Source organism: Crocuta crocuta, unplaced genomic scaffold (assembly GCF_008692635.1).
Source record: "Crocuta crocuta isolate KB4526 unplaced genomic scaffold, BGI_CrCroc_1.0 scaffold147, whole genome shotgun sequence".
Taxonomy (NCBI): Eukaryota; Metazoa; Chordata; class Mammalia; order Carnivora; family Hyaenidae; genus Crocuta; species Crocuta crocuta.
In genome coordinates, this window is record NW_027532594.1 from 3682634 (window position 1) to 3707355 (window position 24722).

Consider the following 24722-nt stretch of genomic DNA (forward strand, 5'->3'; position numbering starts at 1 on the left):
AAGCTTCTTTACAGCAAAGGAAACAATCAACACAATGAAAAGGTAACTTCAGAATGGAAGAAAATATTTGCAAACCATATCTCAATAGCAAAATCATCATCGTCGTCATCATCATCATCATCCGATGAAAATATGGGTCAAGGACCAAAGAAAACACAGATGGTTCATGAAAAGGTGCTCAACACTAATCATTGGGGAAATGCAAATCAAAACCACAAGATATCACTTCACATCTCACCTCTTAGGATGACTTTCATCAAAAGACAAGAGATTAAGTGTTGGTGAGGATACAGAGAAAAGGAACTCTTGGGCACCGATTTTCCAAATCGGTACAGCCGTTATGGAAAACAGTATGGAGGGTCCTCAAAAAATTAAAAATAGAGGGGCGCCTGGGTGGCTTAGTCGGTTAAGCGTCCGACTTTAGCTTAGGTCATGATCTCGCGGTTCGTGGGTTCGAGCCCCGCGTCGGGCTTTGTGCTGACTGCCAGCTCAGAGCCTGGAGCCTGTTTCAGAGTCTGTGACTCCCTCTCTCTCTGACCCTCCCCTGCTCACGCTATCTCTCTCTCTCCTAGAAATAAATAAAATATTTTTTAAAAAAATTAAAAATAGAACTATCACATGATTCAGAAATCCCATTTCTAGGTATCTATCTGAAGTGATGTCTGCACTCCCATGTTCAGCATTTTTCACAACAGCCAAGATATGGAAACAACTTAAGTGTTCGTTGACTAATAAATGATGAATATATCTCTCTCTCTGTCTCTCTCTCTCTCTCTCTCTCTCTCTCTCACACACACACACACACACACACACACACACACACACACACGGTGGAATGCTATTCAGCCAAGAGAAAGAAGGAAATCCTACCATTTGAAAAAAACATGGATGAACCCAGAAAACATTATGCTAAGTAAAATAAGCCAGAAAGAAAAAGGCAAATACTGTATGATCTCACTTATATATGGTATCTGGAAAAAAAAAAAAAAAAAGGAGGGGGAAATAAGAGGGTCAAACTCAACCCACAGAAAAAGACAACAGAATGATGGTTACCAGGTATACTGGGGGTAGGAAAAAACAGGGAGATGTTCATCAAAGTGTATAAGTTTTTAGTTATAAGAGAATAACTACTGAGGATTTAATGTATAGTATGGTGACTATAGTTAATAACACTTTATTGTTCACTTGAAATTTAGTAAGAGAGATCTTAAGCATTCTCACCACACACATGTGCACACAAAACACACACAACAAATATGCACAAAAGGTAACTGTGTGAAGTGATCATTTCACAATGTATACATATCAAATAATCATGCTGTACATTTTCAATATATATAATTTTACTTGAAAATTCACCTCAATAAAGCTGGGAAGAGGGAGAAATTAATAGATTATAGCAAACTCCTGCCAGGCCTTCCTACCTCCAGTTTTTCTTTCCTGCAACCCTCAACCTTCACAGCTGCAAAAGTCAGCTTTCAAAAAATATCTATTCAAGTTTCTCTACTACTAACCTTTGTGGTTTCCACTGACCCCAAAAGAAAATTAGATCTCAACACTATATATAAAGCTCCTCACAATGTAGCTACAACTTTTTCTTTATTTTTTAAATCAGCTTTATTTAATTCATAACAGCTTTATGCACAGCAGCCAAAAGCTAGAAACAATCAAAATGTCCATTTGAGGTGAATGAATTGCTTTATAACCATGCAAAGGAACAGTCTTGAGTAATAAAAATGACACTCAGTAACATTTACTAACAATAAGATGTACCCTTCTGAAGTATACAGTATAATGTTTTGTCACATGTATATATCTCTGTAACCACCACCACAATAAAGATATTAATACATTTCAATACCCTAACATTTCCCTTGTTCCCCTTTACAGTCCCAAGTAAACAACCAAAGGGTATGTTTTACTATAATTTTACCTATTCTAGATTTTTCATGTAAATGAAATCATACTTTGTATCTGACTTTCACTCAGGATAATTTTCTTGAGATCCATCCATGTTTGAGTGAATCATTAATCAACTCATTTTTCTTTCTGAAAGATATTCCATTCACATTAGATACAGACATTTGGACAGTTTCTAGTTTAGGCTACAGTAAATATAGCTGCTCTGAATAACTGCATTAAAATCTCTGAATGCACATTCTCTATAATTTCAATACCCCAGAGTGGGGCTGCTGTGTTATTAGGTACAAGGATATGCCGAACTTTTTAAAAAAATGACCATATAGTTCTTTGAAGTGGTTGTACCATTTTACATTCCCATTAACAACGTAGGGCAGTTCCAGCTGCTCCACACCCTCACCAGCATTTATCATGGTCAGACTTCCTAAAGTCACCCCTTCTCATTTCTACATAGGGATGTCTCTTTCTGGTTTGACTCTGCATTCCCAGATGACAAATGACATTGAGCATGTTTCACATACTTACTGGCTAGATAGGTTCTCTTGTAAAACGTCCAAATCTTTTCCAGTTTTTGAATTGGTTGTCTTCTTACTGAGACCTAAGACTTCTTTATATGTTCTAGTCATTTGTCAGACCTGTGTATTTTTTATCCCAGTCTGTGGCTTGCCATTTTGTTTTAACATTTTTAAAAGAGCAGTTTTAATTTTTCACAAACTCAAGTATCTTTTTCTTTTACACTTCATGCTAAGAAATCTTTGATTACTTCAATGTCACAAAATTTTTTCCTGTTTTCTCTTAGAATTTTCAGTTTAGTTTTCATGTTAAGGTATAAGATCCACTTCAAGGTCATTGTCCTTTACAGTATGAGGTAAGGATTAAAGTTCCTTCTTTCCCCCAGTACCATTTGTTGGAAATATTATCCTTTTCCCATTGACCTGCCTTGCAATCTTTGTCAAAAATTGATTACCATATACATGTGAGTCCATTTCTGAACTGTATTTGGTCACAGTGATGTATACGCCTATCTGTACACCAATCCCTCACAGTCTTGCTTATTGTAGCTTTCTAGGAAGTTCTGAAATCATGTGATCCTAGCATTACAGAGTTATTTTTCTTTTCTTTTTTTTATTAATTTTTTTTAACATTTATTCATTTTTGAATGAGAGATGAGTGCGAATGGGGGAGGGGCAGAGAGAGAGGGAGACACAGAATCTAAAGCAGGCTCCAGGCTCCGAGCTGTCAGCACAGAGCCTGACGCAGGGCTTGAACCCACCAGTTCGATCATGAGATCATGACCTGAGCCAAAGTCGAACACCCAACTGACTGAGCCACCCAGGCGTCCCACAGGGTTATTTTTCAAAATTGTTTTATTTATTTTGGATCTTTGCAATCACTGATTAATTTTAAGATCAACTTACCAATTTTGACAAAAAATTACCTGCAGAAATTGTGATTAGGATTATGCTAAATCTATAGATTAATTTGGGAAGAACTGACATTTTAATAATATTTACTCTTCCAATCCACGAACAGGGTGTGTTTAGGTCATCTTTGATTTCCTCATTTATGTTTTATAGTTCTCAATGTACAGACTTTGCATATATTTTGTAAATTTATCCCTCCACATTTGTTTTTGATACTATTATAAACATTTTGCAAATCCATTTTCCAACTGTTCATTGCTAATATAAAGAAGTAGAATTGATTTGTATATTTTGACATGATATGCCTTATACTTGCCAAAATGGCTTATCAGTTCTAGTAGCTTTTATGTAAACTTTTAAGGGTTTTCCTAGCATGTGATGTTATTTAAAGACTAACTTTTATTTTCTAATCCAATATGCCTTTGGTTTCTTTTTCTTGACTGGTTAGAACTTCTGGTAAAATTTTGAACAGAAGTTGTGAGGGAGAACATCCTATCCTCGGGAGAAACCATTCAGTCTTTCATTATTAAGAATATTAGCTATAATTTTTCATGGATCCTCTGTATCAGGATGAAAAGGGTACTTATTGCTATGTCTTTATTTATCTTTTCTTCTTTAGGGTCAAATCTGCTATTGAGTCAATTCAGATTAAGTTTTCCTTTTACGTATTAAACTTTCAGTTACAGTTGTTACATTTGACATACTTTTTTCCATCATTTTTGTCATTATTCATGTTTTCCTTTAAATACTTGAACATATTTATAATAAGTCTTTGTCTGCTGATTCCATTATCTCTGTGTCTTGCGGATCTGTTTCTACTGACTGATTTTTCTCTTGGGTATGGGTCATATTTTCCTGCTTCTTGAAATGTACTATAATTTGTAATTGGATGGTGGCTATTGTGATACTGTGTTATTGAGTGTCTGGACTTTATAGTCTCCCTTTTAAGAGATTTGATATGCTTTGGCTGGCAGTTCTATTACTCTGAGATCAGCACGATCCTTTTAAGACTTGTTCAACAAAATCTTTCCATACTGTCCAGTTAGAACTCACATGTCTGCCAGTTTTGTGAGAACTCTTGAGAATTGAACAACTTATAGCTCCCCCGTCTCATGGAGTTTGATCCTATTCACGTGTTGCTTATATTTCAACAATACATTCAGGTGGGCACCTTAAATTTCTGGAGCCTTTCTCTGTGTACTCCCTCCTCTTCTATATTCTGCCCCACAATTTCCAGCTGCTTCCACTTCCCTAAAATCTAATCCGTCTCCTCAAACAGCAATGCCACCATCCTCCGCTGGAGATCCCCCTCTGTGTGTTGCTATTTGGAAAATACCTCCCAGCAGAAAGCCAGAGTGATAGTTCTCACCTCATCTGTTTTCCCTCTCACAGGAATCACAAGCCTGTACTGCCTTGTACTCTAAGAATAGAATTGTTTCATATTTTTTATCCAGTTTTATATTTGCTTACAATGGAAGGTAAAGTCCAGCACTGGTTACTCTATCTCAGCAGAAGCAGACATACATGTTCAACTTATCCTTTTTGCTTCATCCCATCCCCCACATTCAGCCCACACCAAACCACTACTTCTCTACATCTCACTAAGCAATTTCTTGTGTTTTAATTTATCTTCCTGCCTTGGTCATTTCCTTCTCATCCACCATGACCCAACTCTTAGGTCACCTCGCCTTTGAAAATCTTCAATTTTCTATAGAGATTTTCTTCTCCCTGTCTCCAAAGCATATCGTTCACACATATTATAGCACTTATCCCAAGGTACTCTCACTATGTGCCCATCTCCCCACTAAAATGAATTACTAATAATAATGAAAACTGCTCACATTTGAATATTTTCTATGTGCCAGATACTGCTCCAAGCACTTTACCCATTTACCCATTTAATCTTCATAAAACCCTAACATATAGGTACTGTTATCATCCTCATTTTACAAATGAAGAAACTAAAGTGCAAAGAGGTTAAGGAAATCACCTAAGATCACATAGCTTCATAGTGGTAGAGCCAGGATATGAATCTAAAGAGTCTGATTCTAGAGCTCATGCTCATTAGACTGTCTCTGATGAATTCCTGAAGGGCAGCAACTGTGTCTTATTCTTGTTTGTACATCCCATGCCAAGAGCACCTCAAATATTTGTGGAATGAATTAAAAATTTTAATTTTCTCCTAGTCATTAAAAAAAAAAAAAGTCCTTCATAAGTAACACAGGTTTTCAGTCAGTAATTACAGACCTGAATCTAGAAAGGGTCTTTTATAAACATGGAGACTAAAATTCATTTTCTAATAATAAATTCAACGATCTCTGAAGAATTTTAACATGCAGAAATGACTAAGAAGGTTTTTAGGTAGCCAACTAACTGTATTGAACTCGGAAACAAAAAGTCTCTGCCAAGGAATCAACACCCCCTAAGAGAGAGAGGAGATGTCATAATTTGTCTCCACTAAATGCATACTAAATTAATCCCATCTATCTAAATGTGCAATAGAGACTGAGGCAAAAGTAAAAAAGACAGAGTATTTAAACAAAACTTTAATCCTAAAAGTCAAATATGTCAACAGTAATCAATGAAAACAAACAAAACCACATTGCTCAAGGAAATCAACTATGTATAAACAACAAAAATTTAATTCTGTATGAAAACAGTATGGGTCATTACCTTAGAAACAATTAAGTGTCCTCCATATGATTATTAAAAGCATTTAAGTTCTTGGCAACAGGTAGTATATAAAACTAAAAGTACTTAAAAAAAAAAATAATACAGGTACTCCCTGCCTTTTAAAAGTTCAAGTACATCACTTTGTTTTACGAAAGACATACATTAAGACATTTTCACCAACCAAAAGAAATACAAAGAGGATTTTCACTTCTATGAAAAAAAGGCGAAAAGCAAACTTCGCATTCAGTGTCTGATTTGCAGTGGGCTGTTCTGGAGGCAGTGTGCACCAGAGCAGCGCAAAGGGTACGGCCAAGCTGCTTCCCTAGGAGCCACACTCAACCTCACGCTGCCGCAGTGCAGAACTATGTCTGTGAGCATCTGTGCTTTATCTTGACTATTTTGTGCATTCGTTAGCAGGATATGTCCTAAAGTATCAAAAAAAAGCCTAAGGGAGATTATTTTTTGGGTCTGGGAATGCTCAAAAAATTTTCCATGTAAATTAATGGTAACTGCTTCTTTATGCCACTTTGGCTTATGGAAGGTTTCATACAGATGCTCTACTTTTAGACAGTAGGGGAGAGCTGTAATGATTTATACAGAAATTTAAATGATTAAAAATAAAAAAAATATATATATATATCTTGCACAAGGGGATAATTACATTTAATCAGCAAGATAGTAATGAACCATAGGGGGCAAATTCTACTGAGGAGAAGTGGGGGGTTGATGCACTGTTGATACTTTCAGCCTCTACCACACTGCCAATCTACACCACATACCTGGGCTTCTACTCCAGCCTACATCCCACTGTCCAGCTTGGACAGGTCCACAGACCCTCATCCAAAGTCCCTGAAACCAATTCAAAATTTTTCTGATTTTATGATGGTGCATTTTACCCAGCCCCCCAGCAGGATCTGGGGCTATACCCTGTAATCAAACACATGAATATTTCTGCAGCAAAATGCATGAATATTCACATTAAGTGGAATAAAGAAAGACTATAAATAATCTCACATCAGTTCAGGTCAGATTTATGAGCCTGAAAAAACCTCCTCTTTTCTCAGCTTTTAGGATTTTTAAATAGTAGGAAAAGGACTATAGATTTGTGTTACCACATTGCATACAATCTGCTTACTCCCACTTGAGAAATGACAATTGCTCCCTTATCTGCCATAGTCAATCACAACACTAATTTCTATACTAGTCTAGAATGCCAGCATCTTTGGAAATCATTTATTCAAAATCCCTATTTCATTGCTTAGGAAACTAAAGGCCAAGAAAAGATGGAATAACTTGCGTAGGGTCATCATACTGTTACCTACTGACGGAGATGAAACTAGAACATGCAGGTCTCCTGTCTCCCAGGCCTACTGCTTGTTTGTTGGTCAGTTCATTCATTCATTCATTCATTCATTCATTCATTCTCTCAATTCAAAGTAATTCTTTTCAGTTTTTTGAAATAATTACAGACTCACAGAGACTTGCAAAAATAGTATAGTGTCCTATGTATCTATCCTTCATCTGGCTTCCTTCAGTGTATAGCTGCAGTACCATAAGAAAACTAAAAAGGAACATTGGTATATTAACGTTAACAAAACTACAGACTCTTAATCCATTTTCAGCACTTTTCTTAACCTGTGTTCATTGGTGTAGAATTTTAATCATTTAAAATTCTGTATAAATTGGTATAGTTCTAAGCACCTTTATCCCATGTATAGATTCATGTAACCACTATCAGAATCAAGATACTGAAATGTTCCATCACCACAAAATACCTCTTTGTATTTATACCGTCCCTGCTCCCCACACTGTCCCTGACTCTAGCAAGAACTGATCTGTTCTCCAACTCCATAGTTTTGTCATTTTGAGAATGTTGTATAAAAGGAATCACCCAAGGGCGCCTGGGTGGCTCAGTCAGTTTAGCGTCCAACTTTGGCTCAGGTCAAGATCTCACAGTCTGTGAGTTTGAGCCCCACATTGGGCTCTTGTGCTGGCAGTTCGGAGCCTGGAGGCTGTTTCTGATTGTGTGTCTCCCTCTCTCTGACCCACCCCTGCTCACGCTCTGTGTGTGTGTGTCTCTCTCTCTCAAAAATAAACATTAAATAAATAAATAAACAAATAAATAAAGGAATCATATAGTATTGTAGAGGCCAAGGGCAGGCTATCCCAAAATGGGCTACTTTGGCATGAACATTAAAAGTAATAGACACCCAGCAGATCAAGGAAAAGCTCTTTACCTCACCCTCAACTGCACTCTCTAACCAGAAAGAGAACTATTAACAGATTCCTCTTTTCCTAAGAAACTTATGTGCATTATAGGGCAAGATTTGTTTTCCAAACATCTCCTTTCACCTTCCTGCTAATGGTCTTTCTCCCAATTGTAATCTCCAGACCCCAACTCCTCTCTTTGGCTCATATAACCATTTCCTTGCCTCATTGTCTTCAGAATTTCATGTCTATGTGGATTCCCCATATAATATATATGCTATTAAATTTTATTTTCTCCAATTAATCTGCCTCATGTCATTCTGACTCTTAGTCCAGCCAGAAGGATCTTGAGGGGCAGAGTAAATCCTTCCTTTCCAACAGCATATAAACTTATGAGACTGACTTTTTCTTTAATTGTGGTAAAATTTACCATCTTAAACTTTTTTTTTTTGAAGAAGAAGAGAGAGAGGGAGCACAACTAGGGGAAAGGGGCAGAAAGAGGGGGGAGAGGGAAGGAGAGTGAATCTTAAACCAGGCTCCACGCTTAGCATAGAGCCTGATGTGGGGCTCAATCTTATGACCATGAGATCATGACCTGGGCCAAAATCAAGGGTTGGATACTCAAACAAGCCACCCAGGCACCCCTATCTTAAACATTTTTAAGTCAGTTCAGTATATTCACACTGTTGTGCGACCAATCTCAAGAACGCTTTTGTCTTCCAAAACTAACACTCTACACCCATTAACTGACAACTTCTGATTACCCCCTCCTTCCAGCCCCTGGTAACTACTATATTACTTTGTTTGTCTGAATGAGACTACTCTAGATACCTCATATTAATGGAATCATACAGTATTTATCTTTCAGTGACTGTCTTATTTCACTTAGCATAATGTCCTCAAGGTTCATCACGTGGTAACATGTGCCAGAATTTTCTTTTTAAGGCTGAACAATATTCTATTAAATGTATATGGCATTTTGTTTATCCATTCACTTATTGATGGACATCTGGGTAGCTTCCACCTCTAGGCTATTGCAAATAATGCTGCTATGAACATGGGTGAACAAGTATCTATTTGAGACTCTGCTTTCAATTCTTTGGGATATATACCTAGGAGTAGAATTGTTGGATCATATGGTAACTATTTTTAATTTTCTGAGGAACCACCATATTGTATTCTGTAGTGGCTTTTTACATTCCTACCAGTAGTGTGGACTGACTTATTTCATTCAGCATAATTCTTTCCAGATTCATTCAAAGTGCTGTATGAATAAATAGTTCAGTTATTTTCATTGTTGAGCAGCATTTCATTGCATGGATGTATCACCATTTGTTCAACAATTCACCAGTGAATGACATTTGGGTTATTTCCAGTTTTTAGCTATTATAAAGTTGCTATAAACATTTGTGTATAGGTTTTGACATAAGTTTTTACTTCTCTGGAATAAATTCTCTGGAGTGTGATTGTTGAGTTATATGGTAAATGTATGTTTAATTTTATAAGAAGCTGCCAAGCTATTTTTCAGTGTGGCTGAACTATTTTTACATTCCCATCATCAATATAAAAGAAGAAACTTAGTTTCTCTGTCTCTTCACTAGGACTTCATATTGTCAGTATTTTAAATTTTAGCCAGTCTATTTGGTATGTAGTAGTAATCTCATCATGGTTTTACATTTTTCTAATGGCTAATGTTATATAAGCTTACTTGTCATCTTTATAGGCTCTTTTTGCTCATTTTCTAATTGTACTGTTTACTTTCTCACCACTGAGAGTTCTTTACATATTCTGGATACAAGTCCTTCAGATATTTGATTTGCAAATATTTTCTCCTAATCTGTTACTAATCTTTTCATCCTATTAACGGGATCTTTTATAGAGCAAAGACTTTAATTTTAATGAAGTCCATTAAATGCAGATTTTTTTTCTCTTACAAAATGGGGTTTTGGTGTTATGTCTAGTAAATGTTTCCCTAGCTCTAGGTACTGGAGATGTTCTCCTGTGTTTTCTCCTAAAAGTTATATAGTTCTACATTTCACATTTAAATTCATTTTACATTGATCTCACAGGTATCCATTTTACTTTTTTTTTTTTTAAAGTGTGAGGTTAAGGTCAGGGTTCATTTTTTTTGTCAATGATGTCCAATCATTCCAGCACAATTTGTTGAAAAGACTATTATCCCCCCCACTGAATTGCTTTTGTACCTTTGTCAAAAATCAATTGGGCATATTTATGTTGATCTATTTCTGAGTTCTCTATTCTGTTCCATTGATCTGTCTACTACTCTGCCAATGCCACACTGTCTTGATCAATGAAATTGTGTCTAAGACGTAACGTTAGGTAGAATGATTCCTCCCACTTTTTCTTCCCCAAAATTGTTTTAGCTATTCTAGCTCCTTTCTTGCTGATGATTTTACTTTACTGCACTGCTTATTCTTGCTTTTAAGGTCCCCCCTATACCTACTACGGGTATGAAAGCTTGGGGCAGAAAGGAGAAAAAAGAATCACAAAGGAAACAATATGTAATATACTACCATCACCCTAAAATATTACCTATATAATTTCTGTCCAGCAATCCCAAGGAGATCCCAATTTCTTCATGAGAAGTTCTCTACTATTCCAGACCACTTCAGTATCTCTAAATAAAATAGCTAATGTATCGCCACTACTCATTAGCCACAAGTCATTTACTTCCTTCTGGTAGACAGATGTAAATATACTTGTGTTCAACACAATGCCTGTTCATCAGGGAACAGAGTCCATGTTTTAGACTTCTTTATATTCCTCCACAAGCTTCAATAAACATTGAGCTAATTAACTGAGGATTTCTTTCATCTAATTGGAACTTACAATATAAAGATCCTAGGAAATCTAGAAAAAGAAGGGTAAAAAAATAGCTAACTGCTACACTGTTCCTAGTAATAAAATCATTATTTTACCAAATCTCAAGATTTTAAATTTAATCTCACTGCTGAATTTGTTAGAGTATACTTCTAGGCTCTTTTTCCTTTTCTTGATGAGATGGCTTAGGTAAAGAAAGAGAAGGCAGTGAATAATAAATTATGGTGATTTGCTTTTTTTCACCTCCTGTTTGCCAAAAATGCCACCCTTCACCCAAATTTTAGGGTATCAGACATGATTCATCTCTAACATCCCATATAGATTTAAACAAAAAGGAAAATGATCCAAGGGGCTGGAATACTGATTTAAGTCAATAATAGAAATTCAAAATGTAAAATGAAACTGTAAAAGAATTTACCAGGTCCAGTTTCCTATGGTCCTAACTAAATCAACTACAAGGGTTCTTTGTGTTCTTAGCTAACATACTGAGAGCATCTTCCTCTTAATTATCAATACTTTACTGATAAGATTTCAACAAAGGTGTACATCATTTGAAAAATATAGTTGCTTAATCTATGTGTTCAATAATAATTAACAATAATCATACAGTCTGGGGGTGCCTGAGTGGCTCATTTGGTTAAGCATCCGACTCTTGACTCTGGCTCAGGTTATGATCTCACAGTTCATGAGTTCAAGCCCCACATCCAGCTCTGTGCTGATGGCATGGAGTTTGCTTGGGATCCTTTCTCTCCCTCTCTCTCTACCCCTCCCCTGCTCATGCTCTCTCTCTCAAAAAATCACAGTCTGCCTACCCTCTGATCAAATGCCTGCTCAATTGCTAAAATAAATACAGGATTCTCTCCCTAAAAGTTGTTTGTTTACTGATTGCTTGTGAGTTCAGACTGTTTAAATACATAATTTGCCCTACATTATCAAAGTAAACATAATAAAACTACATGCACATTAGCTCTTTTCTTACAAAATCCATCTATGTTATCATAACACCTTGTGAAACTTAATTATTTTGTTCCTCCCCATTTTTTTCACTGTAGTATGGTACTGGGGAGCCAGGGCAGGCTGCAACCAGGAAATTTTTAAAGGCATTAGTCTTAGAAACTGTCTCTCTGAGGCTTCAGAAGGGATCTTCTCCAACACCCCATCTGATGTGCTAGCAACTAAGTATATGAATTATAATTCTCAGAACATACACATTAATTACACTTTTTGCAGCTCTGCCCTTTTCGCTTCAATGTTTTATTACAAAGACTACAATATGCACAGTGCAATGTACTACTCCAACCCCCACCACTTACACCACCATTCCCACCACATACGGTGAAACCCCACTATTTGATTAGCAAAGAGTTAAGTAAGAAACTTCATGCTTGTAGTACAGCAAGAACATGGAATAATCTGAACTCAGACACTGCTCATACGAGTGTCAGCTAGCACAATCACTTTGGAAAACAATTTGGTATTATTTACTAAAGCTGAACACATACAGACACTCCTGCATCTATTCCCTCAAGACAAGTACACCAGAAGATGTGCTCAAACACAATCACAGCAGCATTTTTCATAACACAAAAATGCAAACCACTCAAATGCTGATTGAAAGAAGACTGTGGCATATTCACACGGTAGGATTTCATACACCAGTGAAAAACTGATGAGGTACAATTAAACATGACATGGATGAGTCTTAGCAAAAATTATGAATAAAAAAGTAAGCATAGCAGACTATATGCAATAAACTAGCATATTTATAAATTTCAAAAGTGAGCAAAATTTAACACAGTATTACTTAGAGGAATACTGATATAATTTTTAACAAGGAAAAATAAACACAAAATTCAGGACACTGGGGCTCAGGAGCATGGACTGGGAAGCACAGACAGTTTCAAAAGGATTCGTAGTTATACTTTTTATATTAGATGGAAAGCTCATTACTTTAATTATTAAGCTGTAAAACATATGAGTATGTGCGTGTTTGTATGTTAGTGTGTGTGTTTGAGTGTATAGCATCTAAAATCTCTGGAGAATTAACATTCTATCTACAGGCCAACTTTAGCCCAATCATAAAATGACATTCCTGATTACTGGAGATAATGCCAACAAATGAAATCACTTATTATTGCTATTTTGTAAGTTTCATAGTGACAAAGAAATGACAGGTGTCTCATAAAAAATTATAGCAAGGGTTTGGGCAAGGGAAGCGGGGGTGGTTATAAAAGGGCAACATAAGGGATCCTTCTAGTGACAGAAATGTTCTGCATCTTGACTATATCAATGCCATTAATCTATTTCTGATATTGTACCATAGCTGTGCAAGATGTTACTATTGGGAAAACCGGGTAAAACGTACATTGGATCACTCTGTATTACTTCTCCCAAAAGCAAGTGAATCTACAATTACTTCAAAATAAAAGTTTAACAAAAGAAAACAGGAAAAGGTATTTTTGTCTAAGTCTTCTCCACCTTGGTACTACTGACATGGGGAGGGGGGCACATAATTCTTCACGGTAGGGGCTGTTCTGGGAACTGCTGGGTGTTTAATAGCAACTCTGGCCTTCACGCACTAAATGCCAGTAGCACGCCCCAGTTATGACATCTCCATATATTGCCAGTGTTCTCTAGGAGGCAAAACTGCCCCATTTAGGAACTACTACTGCTTTACTCACAAAAGCAAAGAACTGTGGAAATGTTCCCAACAGAAGGAGTCTTAAGAGACAAGACAACTAACTGTAATATGTGATGGTACGCTAGTTCCTGTACTAGAGAGAAGAGCTATAAAAGACATTACTGGGTCAATTACTGGATCAATTACAGATTAAATAAAAGTACCGTATCAATATTAAATGTACTTAAATACTGTAAAGAATATTCCAACGTTTAGGAAATACACGATTCAGTATTTAGGTGTAAAGGATCATGAGGTATGCAATCTACTCTCAAATGATTCATCAGAAATATGTGTGTGGGTATTTTACATATACATGTAAATTGTATACATGTATAGAATACGTGAATTTGATTAAAAGGTATACCGCTGCATTCTTTGTACTATATTTATTCTTGCAACTTTTCAGTATGTTTGAAAATATTTACAAATAAAAAAGGGTTTTGTTTGTTTTTACTGGAAGCATAAGTTGTGATCTTAAAATCCTAACAGCAAGTTTCACAGTAGTAGTCCAGCTTCAGTGATAAAAATCGCAAGAGGATCGTGACTCCTGAGTGAATAAATTCCTACTTTAAGCCTGGGACACTCGCTGGAAAGAACTGTCTACCTTCAGCACATCTCCTCCCCATTCTTTCTGGAGGCGACCTCTTGAACAGTGCGGAACCGAACATCAACCTACCCCACTTTCAAAAGACCACTCCTAGAAAGGAGACTCAAACGCACATCCCTACTCAATTTCTCCATAATTCACTGAGGCATCTTTACCCTGAATAATTAAGAAGCAAAAAGCAATTTAAAAAAGTAAGAAAACCGCTTATCCGCTCATATGAGCAAACGGAGGGAGAAAGTTAGTTAAGGTGAGTGGACTAGAGAAGATGAAGCATCAAGTGTCCAAGAAGTCTGAGGAAAGGAAGGGATAAAAAGAAATGAGCAGGGAACCAGTCTGAGCGAGGTAGGAAGGGTGCGTCGGCCAGGAAAAAGAACTCCAGTGGGTGACAGTGCATCAGGAGGAGAGGGAGTAGCTCACCTGGCCGTGGTAAGCAGAGGGTGCTGAGTCCCCACCAGCTTCCGCACCTGCATAGCGATGTTGCTGAGTTCGTCGCTCAGCAGGCAGCGGAGGCTCATGAAGGACGTGGGATAGCCCACGATCTTCTCCGCCTCTGACACCACTTGGTTCCAGTGGGCCGGGGACCTGGAGGACTGACCACGCCAGGAGCCCACCGAGGAGACGGTATCGAGGAACGGGGACCACCACAAGCGTCGCGGGGAACCCGAGACCCCGAGATAACGGGGTAAGCGCAACAGCAGCTGCCGAAGGCTCATAGTTTGAGTCTGGGAGTGTCAGGGATTTGGGGGGTGTCCGGAGGTGGCGCAAGTAACAAACCAGGGGCAGAGGAAGAACTTGCAGGAACTAGAAGGAAGCGGCAACTCCTGACCCTGAAAGAAGGGAGAGTTCCTGGAACCGTGACTAGAAACGAACTTTACAGCTTTCAGCACTTCAGGCTACAAAGACAACAGCCCAAGCTCAGCACTGCCCCTGGCCACCTGAGTAGAAACTACGGCCGCTTCTTAAATGGGGGACGCCATGTTGGAGGCGTGGAATACGGTCTGTCGTAAAGACAGAGGCGGGGTATTCAGGAGCAAAGAATGTTCCCTACTTTACGACGCAGTCATGAACGCCCCCCGAAGGGGTGGGGCCTTGGTAGTGACACCCGGAAAGCACGGGGTAGGGCGAGAGCTTAGGCTCCTCCCACACCCCCGCCTCACCCTAGGGTGAAGGATTTAGGTTGTCCTGGATTGGGGTGGGGCTTGGGTGCTGCTGTGCGGCGCCCCAACGCCCGGAGCGGAGGCGGAGTCTGATTCACCAGGACGTGCCCAACTCCCAGCACAGACTGGGCACACGTGAATGTTTGTGTTATGAGCGAGGATCGGTGTCTATCAAGTCTCTTTTCGCGCCTGCCAGCCCGCCCGGACAGAAAGGGCGTCGGGCGGAGGTGCGGGCCCCTCTGGGAAACCTTTCGCAGCTGTGTGCCCCTAGCCCCTGGCAGTGGTAGCGGAAGGGCATGAGGGAGGGCCGCTACTCAGCCGTGAGACGCAAAGTGAACCCGTGGGGCTGAGCTCTCTTTGCCCTCTGTTCCCAACCAGAAGAAAGGTGGCCTGACCCGGCGGAAAGGGTTCTTTTTCCCAAGGAATGTCCTCGATCCTTGCCTAATCACCCAGCTTCCTCACTGAGCCTCGGTTTCCCCTTGTGTGTGGCCCAGGCGGAAGCAGCCATGCCTCCACAAGGGTGCAGAGAGACCCGTGCCCAGCCATCCGAAGAAAGCTCTGTTCATCGTCCAGGATTCAAAACTATCATTGACCCTAGTGCTTTTCACTTAGAGCTCGCTCATTCAATCCCCAAAACAACTCTATTAAATAGTGAGTATTCTCCATGTTTCGTGTGAGAAAACGTGAGCATCCACACTGTAAATTGTAGAAGGCCACACTAGACAAGGATGTTATCGTAGCCAATAAGGTTTCTGAATCCATGCTCTTAACCACAGCATTACACTAAGTAACAAACTACCAACCAGGCTTTTCTCTTTTCATTGCCCAGGGGATCTGACAATGTGGTTATCCCTTAGGTATTGCTACCTTTTCTTTGTTAGCATCCTGTCTAGCATCCTGCCCCTTGTCACATCACTCAAAACAAGTGTTAACAAAACCCCTATTAATAATAAAGGATATATTACCCAGTTTTACTCTCTTAAAAAAAGCTTTTAGGGATGCGTGTGTGGCTCTGTTGGTTAAGCATCTGACTCTTTGTTTTGGCTCAGGTCATGATCTCACTGTCCACGGGTTAGAGTCCCACATCGGGCCCTCTGCTGACAGCACAGAGCCTGATTGGGATTCTCTCTTTTCTCCCTCTCTCTGTCTCTGTCTCTCTCTCTCTCTCTCTGCCTTTGCCCCTCTTGCTCTCTCTGTCTCTCTCAAAATAAATAAATTTTTTTTTGAAAAAGCTTGTGAAACTCTTCAACTTTCAAAATCCTTTCAAATTCATGATTGATATTTTTAAAATTAATATTATGCACAGTACTGGACTGGACTCTGGCTATGTATAAAAATTCAGATTTAAGAAAGGGCAAACTATTCTCTTTGAAAAAGATGCTTTACTCTACAAATGGTTAGCTTCAGACTCCCTTTTAATAGCAAATTTCCCTCGTGATTTAAAAATCTGATTTTATTTCCAAAAATTCAATTAAGGCATAACTTTTCAGGGATACAGTTTAGATCAAGTGAATTGTGCTTGAAGGTGTCATACGTAGTCTACACCCGCAAAATAAGTAAGGCAAGCTGAAGTTCAAAATAATTCCTGTAGAAGAGATAACAAACTCCTGGCAATAAAATTCGGCTCTGTTCTAGATGAAAATAAATGTGGAGAGTGAGCTACTTTACCATTTCCAAAGTTCCAAGGCCTCAGCTTCTGGGTTATCCAAGGTGAAAGAAGTCACGAAAAAATGAAGAGAGATAAAGACTCAATGTGATAGATTGTGCACCTGAGGCTGTTTCTTCAGAATCATGGAGCCTTAAGACTAACTTTTCATGCAATTTCCTTAATACCAATTCACAGCATGTACTTTAATTTCTCCACAGAAGGCAAATGCATTATTCTCTGGTCATACTCTATTAACCAAGTTTTTGATTATTCATGGGACTTTTAGTCCCATTTACTTTAAATAATCAGCACTTTCCTCTATAACTACAGTTAAAAGGTTGTACTATACCTAATGATAATCAGTTTTTAGAAGGTTAAAATGGTATTTATTCTTTAATCTTCCAGATAAATATATAACTCCTTTGAGTCTTTCTGACTAAAGAGATTTCTGAATTGCTAGTGGCTTTTGGAGGAGGAGAAAGAAGTATCTGTTATTCTGCCCTTCCTCTGCCACTGGTAATAGTCATTTTGCGGATGTCTGTGAATATGTGCATAAAGAAAGAATATAGCAGGGTTTCTCAACTTTGGTACTACTGACATTTAGGGGCATGAAATTCTGTTATGGAGGGGTAGGGGAGGAGGGCTCTCCTGTGTATGGTAGGATGTTTAGCATCATCCCTGGCCTCTACTCACTATAAGCCAGCAGTACCCCTCTCCAAGTTGTGACAAACTGATGTGCCTCAGGATATTGTAGAACTACCTGGGGACAGAATACCCAGAAGAATAGAAAAAAATGAAAAAATAGGAGATGCTGAAAAAAAACAAAAAACCAAACCCAACCAAAACAAAACAAACAAGGACCATTGATGACATTTACTCCTACAAAGCAACAAAAGAAGAGGTCCCGGGTATGAGCAGCCTGCAGGCTAAAGTGGTCACTCCACAATCTGTAGAAACTTCCAGTCATACACAGGGACTTCTCCCTCTCCTTGGAATGGGGTTGTTTAGAGACAGCAAGCTGGCAAAAGATAGTCATGGTTCCACCTCCACCTTTCTCAGGATCCTGAAGTTGGTAAAGTACCAGTAGATTTCACTTACTGTCCTCTGTGCATTTTGCTGACCTTAGAAACAAGTGAAGTTATATTTGACGTCCTTTTCTTTGGCTGGAAACCTAAACCAGCCTTTGGAAGTACAAGGTCTTAACAAGGATGGTGTATGCTTTGGGCTTTGGCCATTTCTATGATTAGGTAAGTGGAAATGGGTAGGGACACTGCAGGCACCCCCCTTCTACCACCCTCAACACAATCCCCTATTGTTCATGCCAAGAGAGTGCTTTCCAGAGCAGTTGAAAATCATTGTGGTATATCAGGGGACAGGATGATAAAAGAAAGCTAGTAATCAGATTAGCAACAACCCAAAAGTTTGACTGTCTCGTGGGCTGCAGGCTGTAGGGACAGCACATATCGTCAGTGAGATTGTAAAATCGTTTCACAGCATCTATGGAAGGGAATTTGATAATCCCTAGAAAAATTACATTGGCATTTATCCTTTGACCCAGAAATCCCAGTTCTAGGAACCCTTTCCAAAATACAAAATAACACGCACAATTTTATTGCAGTATTATTTGCAATAGCAAGAGATTGGAAACAAACCAAACGGCCACAAGTAGGGGAGTGGTTGAATAAACTGGAATAGAGCCATGTAATGAAATACACTGTGTAACTCTGAAAAAGAACGAAGGCCATCTCTACACTGATGTAACATGAACTCCAGAATATGGGTTAGCTTTAAAACAACAACAGCAACAAAAAACAAACCAAGATGCAGAAAAACATAGTGTTCTTGTTTTTGTACAATAAGTGCACGAGGTGAATATACACTAGCATATATATTTGGGCTGGGAAGAAACAGCTAGAAGGGACAGGCATGGAACAGACTACTCTTCACATATCTTGACTACATAGTTCTGAATTTAAAATCATGTATAGGGGCACCTGGTGGCTCAGTCGGTTAAGCCTCCATCTGACTTTGACTCAGATCATGGTCTCACAGTTGGTGAATTGGAGCCCCGTGGCAGGCTCCGTGTTGACAGTGGAGCCTGGAGCCTGATTTAAATTCTGTGTCTCCCTCTCTCTCTATTCTTCCCCTCCTCTCTCTCTCTCTCAAAAATTAACATTAAAAATTTTTAATCATGTGTATATTTGACATATTCAAAATAATTTTAAATTCTAAAGAAAAATGTAATTCCTAAAATTTGAAAACAAACTGAAGCTAATGATCCAAATGTATATTAAGTTGGTGACATAACCACATCAAGTAAATAATGAAATGATTTTAGAAAGTAGTGTTTTTATAGTGCATTTATAGTGGAATATGTTATCAGGATATATAAACCTACAATGAAATCTTAAACTTCAATCAGTAGTCTTATTGCTGGTAGAAATACAGATATTTTCAAACTATTCTCATATGTTATAGGTAAAAACAACTTGTTAGAATTGTTAGAAACGATGAGTAAGTAGAATCCATGTAAAATTAAAGTTAAATTGGAACGAACTTAACATAGTACGAACTTAACATTTTGCCTTTTCAAAAATGCTTCTTATGGGCCAATAAGAAAAGCTTTTATGGGTGCTTAGGTGGCTCAGTCGGTTGAGCCTCTGATTTCAGCTCAGGTCATGAACTCGCGGTTCATGGGTTTGAGCCCCATGTCAGGCTCTGAGCTGTGAGCACAGATTCTGTGTCTCCCATTCTCTCTGCTCCCCCAACTCTCTCTCTCTCTTTCTCTTTCTCTCTCAAAAATAAAGATTAAAAATTTTTTTTAAAAGATTTTATTTTTATGCAGGGGAGTGGGGAAGCATTTGATTTGTCCCTTGAAAAGACCTGAAAATAATGATAATTTTATAGCAATGAGTACCTTTGGTATGCATATCATACTTCCAAAACAGCATTCCCTATTAAAAGGGATGAGTCCTTTAGAGGAATGGCAGATTTCAGGTCTGAGGCAAGAAGTGTGTATGATGAGCATGGGACACCCTGTTGTATCAGAAATCAGGGAATCTATTATAGTCTAAAGTCTAGTGGGTCAGGTCAAAGGGACAAAGGGATCAGCATAAAGGAGCTCCCACTAGCTGAAAAGGGATCAATATGAGCATCAAAATCAAGTAAGAACTACTACTGATTGAAATTCATTGATAAATCCTTGAGTTCATTATTAGACATAATTAGGGCAATACTCTGAATATTGAAAATGGAAGGCGAATTGAACGTTTATCCTGACTTCCTTTATGAATTATACTTAGTGGTGTCTTAATCTGGCTTACCCTCCTTGAAGGCTGAACCTGAGACAAGGGCTTACCTCTAGGTGGTTTATTTTGGATAGCCATCTCAGGAAGCAGCAGTGGATGACCAGGGAGAGTGAATCAGAGGAGGTCAGTACAAGGGTGTCTTCGAGTTAGTCACCACTGTGGGCAATGAGGCTTTGAGCCTGCAGGGACTCTTTGAATTGCCATGTAGAATATACTTCATAATTGTCAGCTAGATGCAAAAGAGAAGCAGTTATTGACCAGCTCCCAGCTCCCATGGGTCCAAATTTCCCCCTCGGGACATTATCCCCCTCCCATTTCTAAGCTGTCAGGTGGCTGCCAGGCAGATATCTCACCCTCATGGAGTTAGAGGACCTCTGGGACAGAATGTGGCATGCATGCAGTGCATATATGGAGAAGTGCTGTCAGGTTACACCTGCAAGAAGCAGGTTGCTTCAGCAATGGCTGTAGTGAGAGGCAGGCTGAGAGGATGTGAAACAGAACAAACCAGGAATAGTCCAGGCTGATGAGGGAAAGTTCTATATAACCTAATTCCATCTGATAAGAGAGGAAGAAAAGATAGATTTAAGAAATCATCACATAAGGGAGCCTGGGTGGCTCAGTCCCTTAAACGTCCAACTTCGGCTCAGGTCATGATTCCGTGGTTCATGGGTTAGAGCTCCGCATTGGGAGCTGACAGCTCAGAGCCTGGAGCCTGCTTCAGATCCTCTGTCCCCCTCTCTCTCTGTCTCTCCCATGCTCTCCTTCTGTCTGTCTCTATCTCTTTCAAAAATCAACATTAAAAAAAAGAAGAAATCACTTTATTGTGATTGCTTATGAAATAATCGATTCAGGCAACAATCACCGAAAATGAGAGGCTGCTGGGAAACAACTGGTGTGATGCTGGTGGTCACACGGTTGTGATCCTCTTCCACATTGCCTTAGGGTTGATCTTTGTGATCAACACTATCCAGCAGAAGTGATGTTGTGTCACTTCTAATATTAGTTTTATAAAATACGTTGCAACTTCCATCTTGGGCTCTCTTGCTCATGTTTTCTACCCCCCTCCTTCTCTCCCCTTCCCCCTCCCCCAACCATTACTTGCTCTGAGAGAAGCTGTGTCATGAGTACTTCTATGGAAAGGCCCATGTTTGAGGAACTGATCTTCATGCTCACAGCCATGAGAATGAGCCATCTTGGAAGTGGATCCTCCAGCTCCGTCAGGGACTGCAGCCTGGCTCACAGCTTGACTCTAACCTCATGAGAGGCCCTGAACCAAAAGCACCCAACTAAGATGAGTGCAGATTCCTAACTCTCAAAACTTTGTCAAATAGCAAATGTTGATTGTTTTAAGTTGCTAAATTATGGTATAAATTGTTATACTGCAATAAATAATTAATATAATGATCTGTTGATCTTCATGTAATGTAATATATACAGGGAACCCACCACTAACACAGGAACTAGAATATTGACAAAAGATGGCTGTATGTATGGACTTTTCTATCCTCCCGTCTTTCCTCAACCCAAATTATCTTTATCTAGAATCTTATACTTATCATTTTCATGATTTTATTAAAACATAATTTAATAATATATGCATTTCTACAAAGTATATTATTTATATATGTTATTTTGTAAAGGCTTATTTATTTTGAGGGAGAGAGAGAGAATGAGCTCAAGTGGGGGAGGGGCAGAGAAAGAGGAAGAGAGAGAATCCCAAGCAGGCTCCGAGCCACCAGCAAAGAGCCCTACACAGTACTCAATCCCACAAACAGTGAGATTATGACCTGAGCCGAAACCAAGAGTCGGACGCTCAACTGACTGAGTCACTCAGGTGCACCTATATATTTGTTATTTTTATTTTGAAAAGAGGTTCCATGCTAAATGTAATTTCCTGTGACCTTTTTTATTTACCCAACATTATTTTATTAAGATTCACCCATATTGGTTTGTATAGTGGCAGTTTATTTGTTTTGACTGCTGTGTAATATCCATTGAGTGAATATATCACACTTTATCCATTCTCCTGTCAATAGACATTTGGATTGCTTCCAGAGTTTTTTTCTATTACAACAGTGTTGTCATGAACAGATTTACAAATGCCTCCAGGTTCATATGTTGAGAGTTTATATCTAGCATTGAAATTACTAGGTCATAGGGTATGTGGATACTCAACTTTAATAGATAATTCCAAATAGCTTTCTGAAGTGGCTTTTGATAAACCACATTTTTCACATTTCTGCCAGCTGTTTATGAGAGATGCCGTTGATCACACTCTCTCAACACTTGCCATTGTCAGCCTTCTTAAAATTTCCAACAAAAAGGTATAATATGAAATCTCTTTTACAGTATGGATCAGCATTTCCCTCATCACTAGGAAGATTGCTGAATGTCCTTTTTGTCTTATGGATTAACCCTTAAAGGAGATGTGGGAAAATATGTCATTCTTCATTGTAATTTTTCTTTTTGGCTTAATTTTTATTTCTCCCCTTCGTAGATTCTCACTCCCCGTGTACACAGTAGTCCTTTCTTGCTATCTCCTTCTAATATTCCCAGTGTTTGACCTTAGAACAACTGCAGTTAGGGAGGAAATAGACCAAAACCTACTCTCCATTTTCCCTAGTTCCTCTCCCTACAGGGCAACAATGTGGAATTGACTAGCAATGCTACTAGTTAATTTCACACTAGGATTAGCTCAACAGGGAAAGAACTTGGTCTTTTTCTTTTTCAAAGGCTCTTTCCAGGGGACTATTTTCTTTTAGGAACTTGGAATGAAAAAAAAAATCAGCTGAGAAGGTTTTTTCTTGAACGTAGACAGCATTGTATAAGGTCAACAATCTGGGTTTTCCAGTTCTGTGCTGAAAAACTGTATGATCATAAGGTAGTCATTAACCCTTATAAGGTCAAAATTGCTCATTTGTAAAACAAAAGTAGCTGAGCTTTTGGGTTCCGTTAAGGACCAAAATGTTTTTATTCCATGAATGAATTTAACTAGTAGACTAATCTGGTCCTTGTCATTATTTCATTCTCTCTCTGTCTTTTTCATCCTACCAACCCAATTGATCTTGGCATTAACATAGATTGAAACTTGAGGTCCACAGGGAAGATTTCAGAGAGGGCTCTATTATTATTCTTTGTTTTATTTGCCACTGCAACCCCACTCTCAATAGAAGTCTGCTGAATAGACACCACATAGATATTTGGTGGTCAGTTGAATGAATGTGAATGAATGCGCTAGGTCTTTATTCTTCATTCCCATCTTCACTCCACTATCACATTCAAGTTCAGAGGTTATTTGAATTATATTTGACTTGTGATAAGATCAAGAACTCCCGGGTAAAGAATGTCTCCATCACTACAAGTTCAGCTAGCTCTCCATTGTGATTTAAATATTTCTCCTGATGATGAAAACATCACAACTAACTGAATCAAAATCTCTGGGCTTGAGGACCAGGCATCAGAATTTCTCAAATACACCTTGGGGGATTCTAATATGCAGTCAGGGTTGAGAATTACTATTATAGAAAAATTATAATCTGGCCTTTTTTCTGTTATTTCTTGTTGGTTCTCTCTCTTTTACTCCCCTTCCCTTTCTCTCTTCTACTTCTCTTTCTTTCTTTTCTTTCTTTCTTTCTTTCTTTCTTTCTTTCTTTCTTTCTTTCTTTCTTTCTCTCTCTCTCTCTCTCTTTAGAGGAAATACATAAGTCAGACTTCATTCCCTAGGGTTAGAGAAATTCTGATAGAACTGTATGTACAGAAACCCCTCATTTTGTTGCATATAATGCATATACAGCTAACATCAGGTGAAAGGGAGTCAAGACATACTACATTTATTATATATATAAAGATTGACCACCTCAGACTATAGAGTTTGCAAAGCATTTTGTCAGTGACTGCTGCTCCACCATAATAAATACAACCCTTATGTGAAAATATTTCTTCCATCTTAAAATATAGACTTTTTTCCCTAAAATTTGAAAATGTTTCATTCAGAGATGGATGTATCTAAGGGTGAACAATCAAATCAGCAAGTTCAGTTAATTCTAAGAAATCACTTTACACAGATTTACTGATAAAACTCAGTCAAGCCATTCTTTTCGTAAGTTCAATGACCAATTCAGTTAAATGAGTCAATGTAAAAGCCCTATGTAGACTCACACTAATTCCTTTCTGGAAATAGCTACTAAAAGTCCTTCAATTTAAAGTCACCATATTCAAAGGCTATTATGATGTTGCCCATAGATACATCAACT

At 38.5% G+C, this 24722-nt stretch overlaps 1 protein-coding gene across 3 annotated transcripts in view; it reads right to left on the reverse strand.

Moving 5' to 3' along the window:
* PDSS2 (decaprenyl diphosphate synthase subunit 2) overlaps positions 1-15375 on the reverse strand; it is a 260551-nt gene extending 245176 nt beyond the window's left edge. For all 3 annotated transcript variants that reach the window (XM_077780013.1, XM_077780014.1, XM_077780012.1), the window contains exon 1: positions 14774-15375. In XM_077780013.1, coding sequence (XP_077636139.1) covers positions 14774-15069 — 296 coding nt within the window. In that variant the 5' untranslated portion in view covers positions 15070-15375. The remainder of the gene's footprint in view (positions 1-14773) is intronic.
* Between the last annotated feature and the right edge of the window lie 9347 nt (positions 15376-24722).